The 17,177-nt window shown below is 42.2% G+C and overlaps 1 protein-coding gene across 3 annotated transcripts in view; it reads right to left on the bottom strand.

Moving 5' to 3' along the window:
• Positions 1-7,872, bottom strand: part of MANBA (mannosidase beta) — a 114,915-nt gene extending 107,043 nt beyond the window's left edge. The window contains exon 1 of one of the 3 annotated variants that reach the window (XM_032177020.2): positions 7,622-7,872. In XM_032177020.2, coding sequence (XP_032032911.1) covers positions 7,622-7,822 — 201 coding nt within the window. In that variant the 5' untranslated portion in view covers positions 7,823-7,872. The remainder of the gene's footprint in view (positions 1-7,621) is intronic. The other 2 variants (XM_058432597.1, XM_032177102.2) reach the window with 2 other exon arrangements.
• Between the last annotated feature and the right edge of the window lie 9,305 nt (positions 7,873-17,177).

Raw genomic sequence — 17,177 nt, 5'->3', positions numbered from 1 at the left:
TTAATATCCAGAATCTACAAGGAACTCAAACAAATTAGCAAGAAAAATCAAATAATCCCATCAAAAAGTGGGCTAAGGACATGAATAGACAATTCTCAAAAGAAGATACACAAATAGCAGAAAAATAAAAAAATATTTAACATTACTAACTATCAGGGAAATGGAAATCAAAACCACAATGAGATACTCCTTTACTCCTGCAAGAATGGCCATAATTAAAAAAAATAGATGTTGGCATGGATGTGGTGAAAAAGGAACACTTTTACACTGCTGGATGGAAAGTAAACTAGTACAACTAAGGAAGACAGTACGGAGATTCCTTAAAGAACTAAACGTAGAACTACCATTGATCCAGCAATCCCACTACTGGGTACCTACTCAGAGGAAAAGAAGTGATAATATGAAAAAGACACATGGATACACATGTTTATAGCAGCACAATTTGCAATTACAAAAATATGAAACCAGCCTAAATGCCCATCAACCATCAAGTAGATTTTTTAAATGCAGTATATGTTATACATAATATGGAATACTACTCAGTCATAAAAAGGAACAAAATAAAGTAGAGTTGGAGACCACTATTCTAAGTGAAGTAACTCAGGAATGGAAAGCCAAGAATTGTATGTTCTCACTTATAAGTGGGAGCTAAGCTATGAGGATGCAAAAGGCTTAAGAATGATATAGTGGACTCTGGAGACTTGCAGGGAAGGATGGGAAGGTGAGGGATAAAAGACGACACATTGGGTGCACTGTATACTGCTTGGGTGATGGGTGCAACAAAATCTCAGAAATCACCACAGAAGAACTTCATGTTACCAAACAGTGCCTCATGAGGTCATGGTTTTTTTCCTGGTAAAGTGACCCAAACCTTCATTCCTGAAGGGTCTGGGCCATTTGTAGTCCTGCCCAGATTGGGCTGTTGTAATTTCCCATTGACCTTAATATCAGGGCATGGTAATACTATGAGACACCCCAAGGGATCTCCTGTATTCCACACATACTCTTCCTTATCTCCATTGTGGAGCAGTAGACTGATTTTGTCTTGATAGTCTGGGTCAATCACCCTAGCCAACACTGTAACTCCCTTCTTAGCCTGTTGACTTAAACATAGGAGGAGCCCGAAGTGTCCAGGTGGCAATCTTAACTTCTAGTTTAATGGAATCATTGTGTCTCCTGGTGGCAACATTTCTCCCTCTGGAACTAAGACTTCTAGACCAGCAGAACGTAACGTCGCAGGAACAGGAAGCAAAAATTTTGCTAGTGGATCACTAGGGGTGATGGTGAGTGGTACCACTTCCACTTCCATTCCTTGCTTTCTGGACCTATGAATCTTGGCTATGGGAGAAACAGTACCATATATTGAATGCTGATTCAGAGCATACATGGTCTTCCAGAGAACTTTGCCACAGCCCTGAAAAGTATTGTCACCTAGTTGGCATTGTAATTGTGACTACAGAAGGCCATTCCACCATTCTATCAATCCAGCTGCTTCAAGATGATAAGGAACATGGTAAGACCAGTGAATTCCATGAGCACAAGCCCACTGCCACACTTCTTTAGCTGTAAAGTGAGGGCCTTGGTCAGAGGCAATTCTGTGTGGATTACCATGATGGTGGATAAGGCATTCTGTGAGTCCATGAATCGTAGTCTTGGCAGAAGCATTGGGTGCAGGATACGCAAACCCATATCCAGAGTAAGTGTCCATTCCAGTGAGAACAAACCTCTACCCTTTGAATGACAGAAGCGGTTCAATACAATCAACCTGCCACCAGGTAGCTGGCTGATCACCCCCAGGAATGATGCCATATCGCAGGCTCAGTGTTGGTCTCTGCTGCTGGCAAATTGGACACTCAGCAGTGGCCATAGCCAGGTCAGCCTTGGTGAGTGGAAGTCCATGTTGCTGATCCCATGCATAACCCCCATCTCTGCCACCATGGCCACTTTGTTCATGGGCCCATTGGGCAATGACAGGGATGGCTGGGGAAAGAGGCTGAGTGTTGTCCACAAAACGAGTCATCTTATTCACTTGATTATTAAAATCCTCCTCTGCCAAGGTCACCCGTTGCCAAACCTGGAGGCATCACACTACCTGACTTCAAACTATACTACAAGGCTACAGTAACCAAAACAGCATGGTACTGGTACCAAAATAGAGATACAGACCAATGGAACAGAACAGAGCCCTCAGAAATAATACCACACATCTACAACATCTGATCTTTGACAAAGCTGACAAAAACAAGAAATGGTGAAAGGATTCCCTATTTAACAAATGGTGCTGGGAAAACTAGCTAGCCATATGTAGAAAGCTGAAACTGGATTCCTTCCTTACATCTTATACAAAAATTAATTCAAGATGGATTAAAGACTTACATGTTAGACCTAAAACCATAAAAACCCCAGAAGAAAGCCTAGGCAATACCATTCAGGACATAGGCATGGGCAAGGACTTCATGTCTATAACACCAAAAGCAATGGCAACAAAAACCAAAATTGACAAATGAGATCTAATTAAACTAGAGAGCTTCTGCACAGCAAAAGAAACTACCATCAGAGTGAAGAGGCAACCTACAGAACGGGAGAAAATTTTTACAATCTATCCATCTGACAAAGGGCTAATTAATCCACAATCTGCAAAGAACTTAAACAAATTTACAAGAAAAAATCAAACAACCCCATCAAAAAGTGGGCAAAGGACATGAACAGACACTTCTCAAAAGAAGACATTTATGCAGCCAACAGACACACGAAGAAATGCTCATCATCACTGGCCATCAGAGAAATGCAAATCAAAACCACAATGAGATACCATCTCACACCAGTTAGAATGGCGATCATTAAAAAGTCAGGAAACAACAGGTGCTGGAGAGGATGTGGAGAAATAGGAACACTTTTACACTGTTGGTGGGACTGTAAACTAGTTCAACCATTGTGGAAGACAGTGTGGCGATTCCTCAAGGATCTAGAACTAGAAATACCATTTGACCCAGCCATCCCATTACTGGGTATACAGCCAAAGGATTATAAATCATGGTGCTATAAAGACACAGGCACACATGTTTATTGCGGCACTATTCACAATAGCAAAGACTTGGAACCAACCCAAATGTCCATCAATGATAGACTGGATTAAGAAAATGTGGCACATATACACCACGAAATACTATGCAGCCATAAAAACAGATGAGTTCATGTCCTTTGTAGGGACATGGATGAAGCTGCAAACCATCATTCTGAGCAAACTATCCAAGGACAGAAAACCAAACACCGCATGTTCTCACTCATGGGTGGGAATTGAACAATGAGAACATTTGGACACAGGATGGGGAACATCACACACCGGGACCTGTCGTGAGGTGGGGGAAGGGGGGAGGGATAGCATTAGGAGATATACCTAATGTAAATGAGGTTAACGGGTCAACAGGTGCAGCACACCAACATGGCACATGTATACATATGTAACAAACCTGCGCATTGTGCACATGTACCCTAGAACTTAAAGTATAACAAAAAAAAGGAAAAAATAAAAAATAAAAATAAATAAATAAATAAATAAAACTTTTGGGGGCATTAGCCACATGAACAGCGGTCAAAAAAAAATAGTGGTTATCTCTGGAAGTGATGTTTCCAAACTTCTTCTTCTTACTTATCTATACATTTTAATGTTGGCATACAGAGACTATCTAAAAAAAAAAAGAAGCAGCTGCTTCAAAACTTACACCAGTGAGAAATTCCACAGAAAAGCTGAGAACATTCCTAACAAGGGTCCCTTTATCCATGCACTTAACATATCATATGGAAATTAATCTGTTTTCTGCCTCACTGAAGTGGCCTCCCACAAAATAGGAACTATAGTCTCACTCTCTATTTCTTTTTTTATTTCTAACGCCTATTATACTGTGTGGCATAATAGCAGGCTAAGGGCCGGGCACAGTGGCTCATGCCTGTAATCCCAGCACTTTGGAAGGCCGAGGCAGGCGGATCACCTGAGGTTGGGAGTTTAAGACCAGCCTGACCAACATGGAGAAAGCTTGTCTCTACTAAAAGCACAAAATTAGCCAGGCATGGTGGCACATGCCTGTAATCCCAGCTACCTGGGAGACTGAGACAGGAGAATCTCTTGAACTCAGGAGACAGAGGTTGCGGTGAGCCGAGATAGTACCATTGCATTCCAGCCTGGGCAACAAGAGCGAAACTCCGTCTCAAAAAAAAAACAGCAGGCTGAAGGAATAACTTTTCACAGAGAACCCAAAAGCCTCTCTAAGAAACCAAAGGTTTAGATTCTGTACAGAAAGCCCAGAGTCACCTATGAAATAGTCAAGACTAGCCACATAATCTCTCATTAAATACAAATTTCATTTAACCAGCTCAGATAAAAAAAATCCTGGTATTTTCCTGCACCTCCCCCTTCTCTCTCCCAATCCATTAACAAATCCAACTGAAGAAATCCTCTTGTTTCTACATGTAAAATGTGTTCTCACAACCATTCTCACCATTTCACTGCCACCATGCTGGTCCAAGCCAGAAGTCATCTCTTGCCCATACGTAGACCAGCAATAGTTCCCTGGTTGGTCTCCAGGCTTCCACTCTCCTGCACTGTAGCCTTCACACAACAGAGTGACTTTTAAAAAGGCAAATCTAATCATGCTACTCTAAGCTCAAAGCCCCCAATAACTTCCCATCACATGTAGAATAAAAGCCAAAGTGTTTCCTATGGCTCACAGCCTTCCATGATGTGCCCTAGACTTTGAACTCCTCTCCTTCCCTCTGGTTCCCAGGTCTCCAGCCACACTGGCCTGCTGACTATTCCTGAAACTTGTCAAGCTCGTTCCTGCCTCAGGGCCTCTCTCCTCCCCACTCCTGTGTTTTTCCTCTTTGCTGGAAATACACTTCTCCTTAAAAGTGACCTTTCAAACAGGTCTTTTTGTTTAGAAGTCACCTTATCAAAATACCTATCTTGAACCACTTTTTAAAAAATAGCAATGCTTTCCAACCAGCCTTCACTGTCTCTTCCTTTAACCTGCTCAATTTTTCTTCAATGCACCACCAGCCATTACATTATTTATTAATTTGGTATATGTCTATCTCCTCCATTAGAATGTCCATTAGGGAAAGGACTTTGTTTTCTCTACCACTCAATTTCAAGTACTTAGAATAGTGCCTGCCACATCAGAGGTACAAAATAAATATGAGATAATTAACTAGGTGAATAAATAAACAAATGAATGATATCACCGAGATATGTTTCAAGTTCTTATACAAACACAATATTTGGCCCAGTGTCTACTATAAACCGTAGAATATTTCCTGAAGTCAACACCAAAAAGGGATGTTATAATAAAGCAGATGGGATAACAGTCTCACATTACTGAATAACGATACTGATCTGATGTTGATGATTGCTTCTTTACTTTTTTTTTTTTTTTTTTTGAGCGAGGGTGTCACTCTGTTGCCCAGGTTGGAGTACAGATCATGGCTCACTGCAGCCTCAACCTCCTGGGCTCAAGCGATCCTCCCACCTCAGCCTCCTTAGTAGCTAGGACCACAGGTGTACACCACCACGCCCAGTTAATTTTTTAATTTTTTGTAGAGACAGGGTCTCGCCAGGTTGCCCAGATTGGTCTTAAACTCCACCTACCTCTGCCTCCCAAGTGCTGGGATTACAGGCATGAGCCACTGTGCCCAGCCTGATGATTATTTTCAACAGGCCTTGTGTTTCCTAAGCCCCAAAAGCCTTCCCATTTCTCATCTCACTGTCATTTGAGACCCATATCCACCTGATTGAAACCTCAAGGTTTTTCTAAGAATTTATGAAGAGAGTTAAGAAATCTCTTCAAATTGTTCCTATAAGGAAGTTATTTCATACTATGAGCAAATTCATTTTCAGTAAGTATCTGTTGTAACCAAACGTTGTTTCTTAGCTCTAATATGGCACAATAATCTGACTTACTGAAGCCACTCATTATTTCCCATTGGCTTAATTCTTTCTTTTTTTTTTTTTTTTTTTTTGGTAGAAATAGAATCTCTCTATGTTGGCCATGCTGGTCTTGAACTCTTGGCCTCAAGAAATTTTCCCACCTCAGCCTCATAGACTCTTTCTATGTTGGCCAAGCTGGTCTTGAACTCCTGGACTCAAGGGATCCTCCTACCTTGGCCTCCCAAAGCTCTGGAATAACTGGCTTGAGCCAACGTACTAGCACCCATTGGCTTAATTATTTCAGTAAAATCAGGCAAGGAGGAACCCTACAAAATAAACACAGGCATTCTCAAAGCAGATATAAGTGAAAACTCAGAGTATACTGTGGTCAGCTGTGGTCTCTATCACAAGTAGTTTGTCAACTAAAAATAAAGTACTAAAGTTTGGGAATGATTTACTCTAAAAATACATTGGACAATGGTCAGCGTCATTTACAACATTCACCTCCTTTCTGATACACATCTCAGGAAAAAAAAAAAAAAAAAACTACTAAGTACTAGGTCAGAAATTTTGCATAACCCTAGGTGACCACCTTGTCATGGAAATAAACTTAGAATGGTGCTCCTGAAAGTCAACCACAGTGCTTCAAAAACACATGATTTTTAAAAACACCAAAGTAAGCATACCACATAGTATAGAGACCAGGCTATGGAGTTGAGACCACCTGGGTTAGAATTCCATTTCTTTCCATTTAGTTGCTGTCACCTTCCTAATTTCTCTGTGTTCCATAATTCCATATTATCCATAAAATTCAGATATGAACCCTTACCGTATAGAGTTGTTATGAGGATTGGACAATATATGCGTCCCACAAGTAGATCAATTACGAGTACATTTTGCCCCAAGTAAAGACAACACGTGGGAACGCTGTGCAAGAGGGAACAGCAAAAGCAGTTGCAGGATGGAAGTCAGTCTGCAAACCTATGCGCACAGGCAGCCAAACAGGAAAACGTTCCCCACAAGTAGTCTGTAAATTGGAGACTCCATTGGGATACACACACACACACACACACACACACACACACACACACACACTCCCTGAGAGGAAGCAGCACCTTTCTTCATCACCAAGTTAGCCTTAAAAATTATTTACCCATTATTAGCCACACTAGCACTGACAAACCCAACTTTACTCTCGTAGGTCATTCTCCACAACGTCTGTGCTGCGTCAATCCCAAATCTGACTCCCTGACGCTTAACAGCAAAAATAAAAAACCGAGACATTACTCAATAGAGTTAACCCTTACTTAGCAAAACGCTGTTGTCCCCTGTGGCGTGCAGATAGCAGAGACAGTAATTCCCGACCTTATGCTTGTCAGTGACAGCATGCCCTTTGTATACACGCTTCAGTAGAGAACGACTGCAGTAAGTAAACTGCTAGTAGCAACACTGTTCCTCTATCTAAACTTCCGCTTTCCAGAGTTACTGATGTCCCAACATGGGTCGGTCGCTCAGTCTCCGTCAAGCCCCTACCCCATAGCTTGGATATTTCCCCCCGCAGATCACAAGATGCAAAGGGAAAGTTACTGCCAAACCGACGAGAATGGCCCAGAGCTGGGGGCTGCCAGGCGGTTCCTGGGCTCCTCTCAGCACCAGAGGAAGGCGGGCGCAGGCTCGCCGCGCGTCGGCCGCACGCCATACCTGGATCAGGCCCTGCTGGAACAAGGCGCTGTGCACGCAGCCGGGGACCGCCCCGGGCAGCTCCAGCGAGCCGTTCCCATTGCAGATGCTCCAGTTTCCCCGCAAGCTGTAGCTGAGCGCCGCGGCGGTGGTGCCTGCACCGCACAGCGCGAGCAGCAGGAGCAGGTGGAGGGGCATCTTGAGAGCCCGCGCCACTGACATGTGGAGGGATCGAAAGGCAGCGCTGCAAGGGACCAGCGGGGAAGCCACTCACCCCCTCGGAAGGAGCCGAGGCTTTAGGTCCCCGCCCCGGCCCCGCCCCTAGGTCAGCTGAGCGCTCTCCCGGCGCAGCCGCGGGCGGGAGGGGAACGAGGAGGCTGCGCCTGCATCCGCTGGAAGCCGGGCGTCGCGGGTGCGGGAGCTGCAGCCCCAGAGACTAGCTACAGGCTGGGGGGCATTGCGGTCTGAGCCCTCCCTCAGCGCTTCTTCCCGCCGCCTCAGTACATACAACTGGAGGCAAGAATCTTGCACAGTAATTGGGACATAAAGATCCCTGGGCGCGCAGTGGCACAAAGCCTCGGGAGATCAGAGACCGACTGTACGTGGAGACCATAGCCGGAGAGGCCCCTCACTCCTTCAGAGAACCGAAACTGGGAGACAACCCACCACTTCCCTTCCCCCAAATTTACACAGACCCTCGTCTACCTGGTAGCGTAACACTCACCCCGCTGCAGCTCAACTCGCGGGTCTCAGAGCCTACCCCGCCCTTCAAAGAGTAAACAAGTACTGGCAGTATTCTCCATCAAAAGGTTGTTCTGAGGGCTAACCAAGAAAATGCAACTACAGCATGCAGCATGGAGCCTGGCCCAGAGAAGGCACTCACGTTAGCTATTGTTGCTAGCGGCCTACGTCCTTATGTTTCATAAAGCCCCACGGAGGTTTCTGAAGTTCTGGAACCTGCACTAGGCGCACCTGAGTTTAAAATCCTCTGCACTCACTAGCTGTGGGACTTGGGCAAGCCGCAAAATCTCCATCTCCGTTTCTTGAAGTTTTCAAGTTGTTATAAGTATAAAATGAATAAACATATGTGATCGTCCGTAACAATGCCAGAGTACCCAAGAAATAGCACGGACTTATTTCGGGTCTTGTAGTCAAATGGTCTACCTGAGTCTCATTCTTGCAATAGGATGTAACAGTAATCCTAGAAGTTAAGAGGGAATTTTACATTGCATAAAATAGACTGCCTTTCTCCTGTGTTGACGCTATCTGCCTTATATTTATGCTTCGGAAGAAGTCCTTGAAAAGAAATTTTCTTTCATCAAATCTGAGCTTTGTTTTGCCTTATAATGGCCTTGGAATTGACTGATTCTGCAGACACCGGGCAATATCTTACTTTGCAAAGTCAGCATTATTTACAAGCCCTGAATATCTTGGCTCAAAGGACAGTATGGATTACCCAACCCAAGCCGCTGGCTTTACAGATGAGGGAACTGAGTTCAAAGAGATCGGGGCCAAGCGCGGTGGTTCACGTCTGTAATCCCAGCACTTCTGGGAGGCCGAGACCGGTGGATCATTGAGGTCAGGAGTTCGAGACCAGCCTGGCCAACATGGTGAAACCCTGTCTCTATTAAAAATACAAAAATTAGCTGGGCGCGTGGTGGCACGTGCCTGTGGTCGCAGCTGTTCAGGAAACTGAGGCAGGAGACTCGCTTGAACCCAGGAAGCAGAGGTTGCAGTAAGCCGAGATGGTACCACTGCACTCCAGCCTGGGCTATAGAGAAAGACTCTTAAAAAAAAAAAAAAAAGATCAGGTGACTTGCCTGTCACATAGTGGCAGACAGGATTAGAACCCTTCTCTTCAAGGTCCTACTGTCAGAGCCCAGTGATACTACAGGGGAAACGCTCTCACTGCTTCAAAGCCTTCCTCACTCACTTCAGAAGCATTTTTACCTTTGGTAGAAACAAAGCTCTCAATTCAAATTATATGCCATAATTCATGGCATTAAATGGCTAGCCATGGTCTGTGCAACACTGATAACATAAGGTTTATGGCAACAAGAGCGGCAAAGGAATTTTTTCATAACTCCTAGAGATTTCATTAAGCCAAATTAGAGGAAAATTCATCCTTGATGATACATATGGATATGGTCTGTTGTATTAAGAAATACTAGGCCGGGCGCCGTGGCTCACGCTTGTAATCCCAGCACTTTGGGAGGCCAAGGCGGGCGGATCACAAGGTCAGGAGATCGAGACCACGGTGAAACCCCGTCTCTACTAAAAATACAAAAAATTAGCCGGGCGTGGTGGCGGGCGCCTGTAGTCCCAGCTACTTGGAGAGGCTGAGGCAGGAGAATGGCGTGAACCCGGGAGGCGGAGCTTGCAGTGAGCCGAGATTGCGCCACTGCACTCCAGCCTGGGTGACAGAGCGAGACTCCATCTCAAAAAAAAAAAAAAAAAAAAAAGAAATACTTAAGAAATATAATTTTTAGAAAAACAATAATAGAAGATTCTCATTCCTCCTTTCATTCCAGGATGCAAGCATAACATCATTTAGGTTACTTCACATTGACAACAGAGAACATCAAAGAATAATCAAAGCCCTAATAAGTACTCTTCCTAAAATTGCAATTGGCACAGATGACATGATGTTTTCATTTTGTTATAGGATAATTTTTGTCCATGATTTTCTGGTAAATAAACCTTATTTAGAGATATTCATAAAACTTCTCAACTTATGTAATTTAAAGTCATGATACCAAATGCAATGTTTAAAATAGTTGTGGGTATCTTTAACTTACACTGTATAAACAGATTTCATTTTGATCATTTCATTTGATGCTTCCCAAAACTTGAATTATTTAGAACAAGTGACAGTTCCCTGGTTTAAAAAGATAAATAATGCCCACAGTGATTAAATGATGTGTAGGGTCAGTATCCTGTCACAACAGACCAATGGAGGTAGTCAGGCCCTTTGCTATATGACAACACTTCCTTCATATCTAAATATATAAAATTGGTAAACTCATTAGAACACCATGGTATATACCAAGGCCAACGATATTCAAATCCCATGATATATTGCAGAAGTTATAATAAGGGAAAGAAAATGAAAGAGTAATGAGATGTGGAGTGGACATTTTCCTTTAGACTCATAGTGTCTGATTAAACCCCAGGACTGGGGATAATAGGCCATAAGTATCCTGCCCAAAGGTTTGACATACTTCCCCAGAGTTTGAAGCCCCAAATGTTAGAACAAAGAGAGAAGGTAGTGGGAACTATGTACACCACTAGAATTTGGTGTGTCAAGGATGCATATGCACGAGTTTCCTATAAACCAAGAGGACACCGTAGGAACTAACCAGGCTTGAGCCAGTATAATGGGACTCTACCCAAGAGAGTCCAAGAAGTCAACTAGAGGACACATGGCCTACGTCAGCAAACTGTGCAGTAGAGTATTTCCCTGGAGAAGCCTCCAAAGAAGAACCCACACCATCCCTCATTAGGCATTACAACCAACCTGAGAAGGAAGGCAGGCCCAGAAGCATTGGAGAGAAGGGAGATGTGTAAAGCAAGGAGGGTTGTAAAAAGAGACCACCCGACTTCTCCACTGCCGTCCACCAGCCACAGGTTAATTCTGAACTAGGTGGGTGGGGGAAATAAATGTTTGAGTTGGGTATGAGACTAAAATTTTAAATTGAACTGTGTTTAATTTTAAAATTCATGAGAAGTTTGCCTGTTTGCTACATTGTAACATTTCTGGTAACAGAAGGAAAGTTATCTCTCAATGACTTAAATGGAAAAATAAAATGCATATTTTAATATCATTGTCAATGTTATTGGGTCATCTGGGGGTGAGAGTGAGGAATAGTGATCAGGTTGTGGACTACAGAGCTTGAGTTATGAACCATACAGTTAAAGCTCTTTACTTAATGGCGTAAAGACCTCACTGCACCTGATACATTCTGTTTTAGGTCATATACAACATTGAAAAAAAATCAACAACATACGGAGCCACAGAGAAAATATCAACAAATTCCAAAAAATTGCTAGCATGGAAAGCAGCATTCTTTTATCATAATGTAATAAAATTAGAAATAAGAAATAAAAAAGGATAAACCAAACAACCCACTTATTTGGAATGTTAAATATATATATATTTTTTTTATATTCCTAAATAATGCATGGGTCAAAACAATAATAGATTTCCAGTTTCTGGCCTGGCATGTAAGGACCTTGGAAGTCATCACTCTATCCTAAAAAACAAGTAAAAAGCTGCACAAATTGAAAATAGACAACTCTTCTTAGATGAGTCAAAGAAGTGAGGTCACAGGGCAAACTGCTGCCCCCAAAATTAGAGATGTAGACAGGTAGATACAGCAATTACAACTTACCTGAGTAGACCACACACACTACCCCCCAACCATTGTCCCATAGCTGAAATCTCAGTGGGAACCCGTACAGAGTAGGAAGACCTGGACTATAATTGACAAATTACTGGAGGACCAATATGCACAAATTTGAGAGTTAAAAACTCCAAGGGGGCCCAGTCTTAGGGGAGCAGCTGTGCTTTTGTAAGTTTGCCTCCAGGAGCTCCACAATGCTCTCATAGTGAAGACTGAAGAAAAATCCTCTCCTGTTTCCTGTAAGGGAGGAGGAAAGTAACTATTCTGAATGTGCCAGAGATTCTGTGCTTCTTAACAAGACCCACTCTCAAAAGAAACAATTTTACCAGAGCTGAACCAGCTGGGGTTTTATCAGAGCCTCGCCAGCCTGGGAGAAGGAAAATACCCAACTCCAGCCCCCCATAGACATTCTGCCCCATCCAAGGGGGTGAAACACAGCTGAGAAGCACTGTGAAGTTCACAGTCCAGGTGACTGGGCTCACTAGATGACTGAGACCTAATCAGAGGACAATAGACCATTTTCCCTCTCCCAACACCTTGCCAACACATCACTGAAGGCCTATTTATGGCAATTCCTTTCACCCAAGATGTCATGTATGGCTTTCAACAAAAATTTACAAAGCCAAAGATACAACTTGGAAAGACAAAGCAAATGCCAAAACCAAACTCAGATATGGGAGGAATGTCAGAATTATCAGTCCAGGAATTTAAAATAACTATGATTAATATGCTGAGGGCTCTAATGGAAAATTTACACAACATACAAAAACAGATGGGTAATGTAAGCAGAGACATGGAAATTCTAAAAAATAATAAAAAATGCTAGAGATGAAAAGCACCATAACAGAAATGAAGAATGGTTTATTAGTAGATGGAACATGGCTGAGGAAAGAATCTCTGAGCTTGAGGTATGTCAACAGAAACTTTCAAAACCAAAAAGCAGAGAAAAATGTATGAAAAAAAAGAACGGAATATCCAAGAACTGGGGGACAACTACAAAAGATATTGTCAATGAAAAGAGTCAAACTCTATAAATATTTGAAGAGATTTATTCTGAGCCAAATATGAATGACCAATGGCCTGAGACACAGCCCCAGGAGATCCTGAGAGCATGTGCCCAAGGTTGCCCAAGGCTACACAGCTTGGTTTTGTTTATTTTAGGGAGACATAAGACATCAATCAATACATGTAAGATGTACATTGGTTTGGTTCAGAAAGGTAAGAAAATTTGAAGTGAGGGCTTCCAGGTCATAGATGGATTCAAGAATTTTGTTCATTGGCAATTGGTTGAAGGAGTTAAGTTATTGTCTAAAAACCTATAATTAATAAATGAGAATGTCTGGGTTAAGATAAGGGGTTGTGGAGACCAAGGTTCTTATTATGCAGACAGAATCAATAGAAGGGAATGTTTCTTATCTGACTTAAAGAGTCTTCTATGAGTCTTAAGATCTCTGTTTTAATGTTAATGCTGGCAGGTATGCCTGAATTCCAAAGGAAGAAGGGTATAATGAGGCATGTCTGACCCCCACTTCCATCAGGGCCTGAACTAGCTTTTCAGGTTAACTTTGGAATGCCCTTGGCTGAGGGGAGAGTCCATCAGTCAATTGTGGGGCTAAGAATTTTATTTTTGGTTTACAATATAATATACATGAATACAGACTACTAGAAGGAGAAGACAGAAAGGAACGGAAGACATATTTGAAGTAATAATCACTGAGAATTTCCCCCAAATTAATGTCAGACACAAAGTCACAGATCCAGGAAGCTCCAGGTACATCAAGCAGGATAAGTGCCCAAAAAACTACACCTGGGCATATCATATTCAAATCAAGGATTTAAAAAAATCTTGAAAGAGGCCAGAGGGAAAAAAGCAATTTACCTATAGAGGAGCAAAGGTAAGAATTGTATCCAACTTCTCCTCAGAAGCCATGCAAACAAAAGGAGAGTAGAGTAAGATATTTAAAGACTTGCAAGGAAAAAGTGCACCAACTTACAATTCTGTGCTCTGCAAAATTATTTCTCAAAAGTGAAGGAGAATTAAAGACTTTCTCAGACAAACAAAAATTTAAATAATTTATTGCCAGTAGATCTGCCTTGAGAAGAATGTTAAAAGAAGTTCTTCCAAGAGAAGAAAAATACTATAGAAAATTAGAAAATCAGATCCACATAAAGAAAAGAAGAGCATTAGAGAAAGAATAAGTGAAGGTCAAACAAAAACTCTTATTCTTGCCAAGGCATGCTGGTTCATGCCTGTAATCCCAACACTTTGGGAGGCCAAAGCAGGAGGATCATTTGAAGCCAGGAGTTTGAGACCAACCTAGGCAACAAAACAAGACCTTGGCTCTACAAAAAAAAAAAAAAAAAAAAAAAAAAAAAAGGAAAGAAAAAAAGAAAAGAAAAAACAACTCTTATTCTTCTTATCATTTATTGACCTAACCTATAACAGCGTGCTCAAAATAGTAATAGCAACAATGTGTTTGATTATCAAAGATATGTATAAGTGAAATGAATGATAGCAATAACACAAGGGGTATGAGACAAGAATTAGGAATATTTTATTATTATAAAGTAATGAAGCAGTACAGTGCTATTTAAAAGAAGATTTAGGTTTGGCACGGTGGCTTGTGCCTGCAATCCCAGCACTTTGGGAGGCTGAGGCAGGTGGATAACCTGAAGTCAGGAGTTCAAGACCATCCTGGCCAACATGGTGTTTAGTCTCTACTAAACATACAAAATTAGCAGAGCGTGGCAGCATGTGCCTGTAATCCCAGCTACACAGGAGGCTGAGGCAGGAGAATTGCTTAAACTCGGGAGGCAGAGGTTACAGTGAGCTGAGATAGCACCATTGCACTCCAGCCTGGGCAAAAAGAACGAAACTCCATCTCAATCAATCAATCAATCAATAATTAAATGCTGATTTACAGCCAGGTGCAGTGGCCCATGTATAAATAAATAAACAAATAAATAAATAAATAAAAGCTGATGTAGGGCCAGGTGCAGTGGCCCATGCCCGTAATCCCAACATTTTGGGAAGCTGAGCTGGGAGGATTACTTGAGCCTAGGAGTTCAAGACCACCTTGGGCATCAGAGTGAGACCCCATCTGTACAAAAAATAGAAATAAAAAAAATTAGCTAGGCATGGTGGTGCATGCTTGTGGTCCCAGCTACTGGGGAGGCTGAGGAGGGAGGATAGCCCAGGAGATTGAGACTGTAGTGAGCCATGATTGTGCCATTGCACTCCGGCCTGGATGACAGAGTGAGACCCTGTCTCAAAACAAAAAAATTAAAATTAAAATTAATTAATTAAAAAGTAGACTTGACCACACTGCCCAAAGCAATCTGCAAAGTCAATGCTATTCCTATCAGATTACCAACTTCATTTTTCACAGAATAAGAAAAAATGATTCTAAAACTCATATGAGGCCAGGCACAGTGGCTCACACCTGTAATCCCAGCACTTTGGGAGGCTGAGGCAGGCAGATCACCTGAGGTCAGGAGTTTGAGACCAGCCTGACCAACATGGAGAAACCCTGTCTCTACTAAAAATACAAAATTAGCCGGGTGTGGTGGCGCATGCCTGTAATCCCAGCTACTCGGGAGGCTGTGGCAGGAGAATTGCTTGAACCCAGGAGGCGGAGGTCGCGGTGAGCCAAGATCACACCATTGCACTCCAGCCTGGGCAACAGGAGTGAAACTGTCTGAAAAAATAAAAAAAGGCCAGGCACGGTGGCTCACGCCTGTAATCCCAGCACTTTGGGAGGCTGAGGTGGGCGGATCACCAGGTCAGGAGATCGAGACCATCCTGGCTAATTCGGTGAAACCCTGTCTCTACCGAAAATACAAAAAAAAACCCAAAAATTAGCTGGGCGTGGTGGCACGCTCCTGTAGTCCCAGCTACTCGGGAGGCTGAGGCAGGAGAATGGCATGAACCCGGGAGGCAGAGCTTGCAGTGAGCCAAGATCATGCCACTGCACTCCAGCCTGGGCAACGGAGTGAGACTCTGTCTCCAAAAATAAATAAATAAAAAATAAAATAAAATAAAACCCAAAAAAGAACCTGAATAGCCAAGGCAATCCTAACCCAAAAGAACAAAGCCAGAGGCATCACAGTACCTGACTTCAAGCTATACTAAAAGGTTACAATAAACAAAACAGCAGGGTACTGGTACAAAAATAGACACATAGACCAACGGAACAGAATAGAGATCCCTGAAAGCCACACACCTACAAACAACTGATGTTTAACAAAATTGACAAAGCTAAATAACGAGGAGAGGACACCCAATTCAATAAATGTTGCTAGGAAAATTGGCTAACTATATGCAGATGAATGAAACTGTACCCACACCTCCCATTACATATAAAAATTAACTCAAGATGAATTAAAGACTTAAATGTAAGACCTCAAACTATAAAAATTCTAGAAGAGGCCAGGCATGGTGGCTCATGCCTATAATCTTAGCACTTTGGGAGGCCGGGGCAGGTGGAATGCTTGAGCCCAGGAGTTTGAGACCAGCCTGGGCAACATGGAGAGACCTCATGTCTATTAAAAAAAATGCTAGAGGAAGGCCTAGAAAATACTCTTCTAGACATTGGTCCTGGCAAATAATCTATGATGAAGACCCCAAAAGCAAATGCAACAAAATTAAAAAATAGACAAATTAGACTTAATTAAAATGAAGAACTTCGGCAAAAGAAACTCTCAACAGACTAAACAAATAGGCTACAGAATTAGAAAAAAATATTTGCAAACTATATCTCTGAAAAGGACTAATATCCGGAGTCTATAAGGAATTTAAACAAATCAACAAGAAAACAAAAAACCCCATTAAAAAGTGCGCAAAGAACATGGGCAGGCACTTCTCAAAACAAGTCATAAAAATGGCCAGGAAACATGAAAAAATGCTGAACATAACTAATCACCAGAAAGATGTAAATCAAAGCCACAATGAGATACCATCTCACACCAATCAGAATGGCTATTACTAAAAAGTCAAAAAAATAACAGATGTTGGTGAGGAGGCAGAGAAAAGGCAATGCTTATACACTGTTGGAGGGATTGCAAATTAGTACAGCCTCTGTGGAAAGATGTTTGGAGATGTCTCAAAGAACTAAAAATAGAACTACCATTTGAACCAATAATTCCATTACTGAGTATATACCCAAAGGAAAATA

This window comes from Hylobates moloch, unplaced genomic scaffold (genome assembly GCF_009828535.3).
Source record: "Hylobates moloch isolate HMO894 unplaced genomic scaffold, HMol_V3 SCAFFOLD_2, whole genome shotgun sequence".
Taxonomy (NCBI): Eukaryota; Metazoa; Chordata; class Mammalia; order Primates; family Hylobatidae; genus Hylobates; species Hylobates moloch.
The sequence above is the reverse complement of the archived record's forward strand: the minus strand, read 5'-3'. Positions and strand labels throughout refer to the sequence as shown.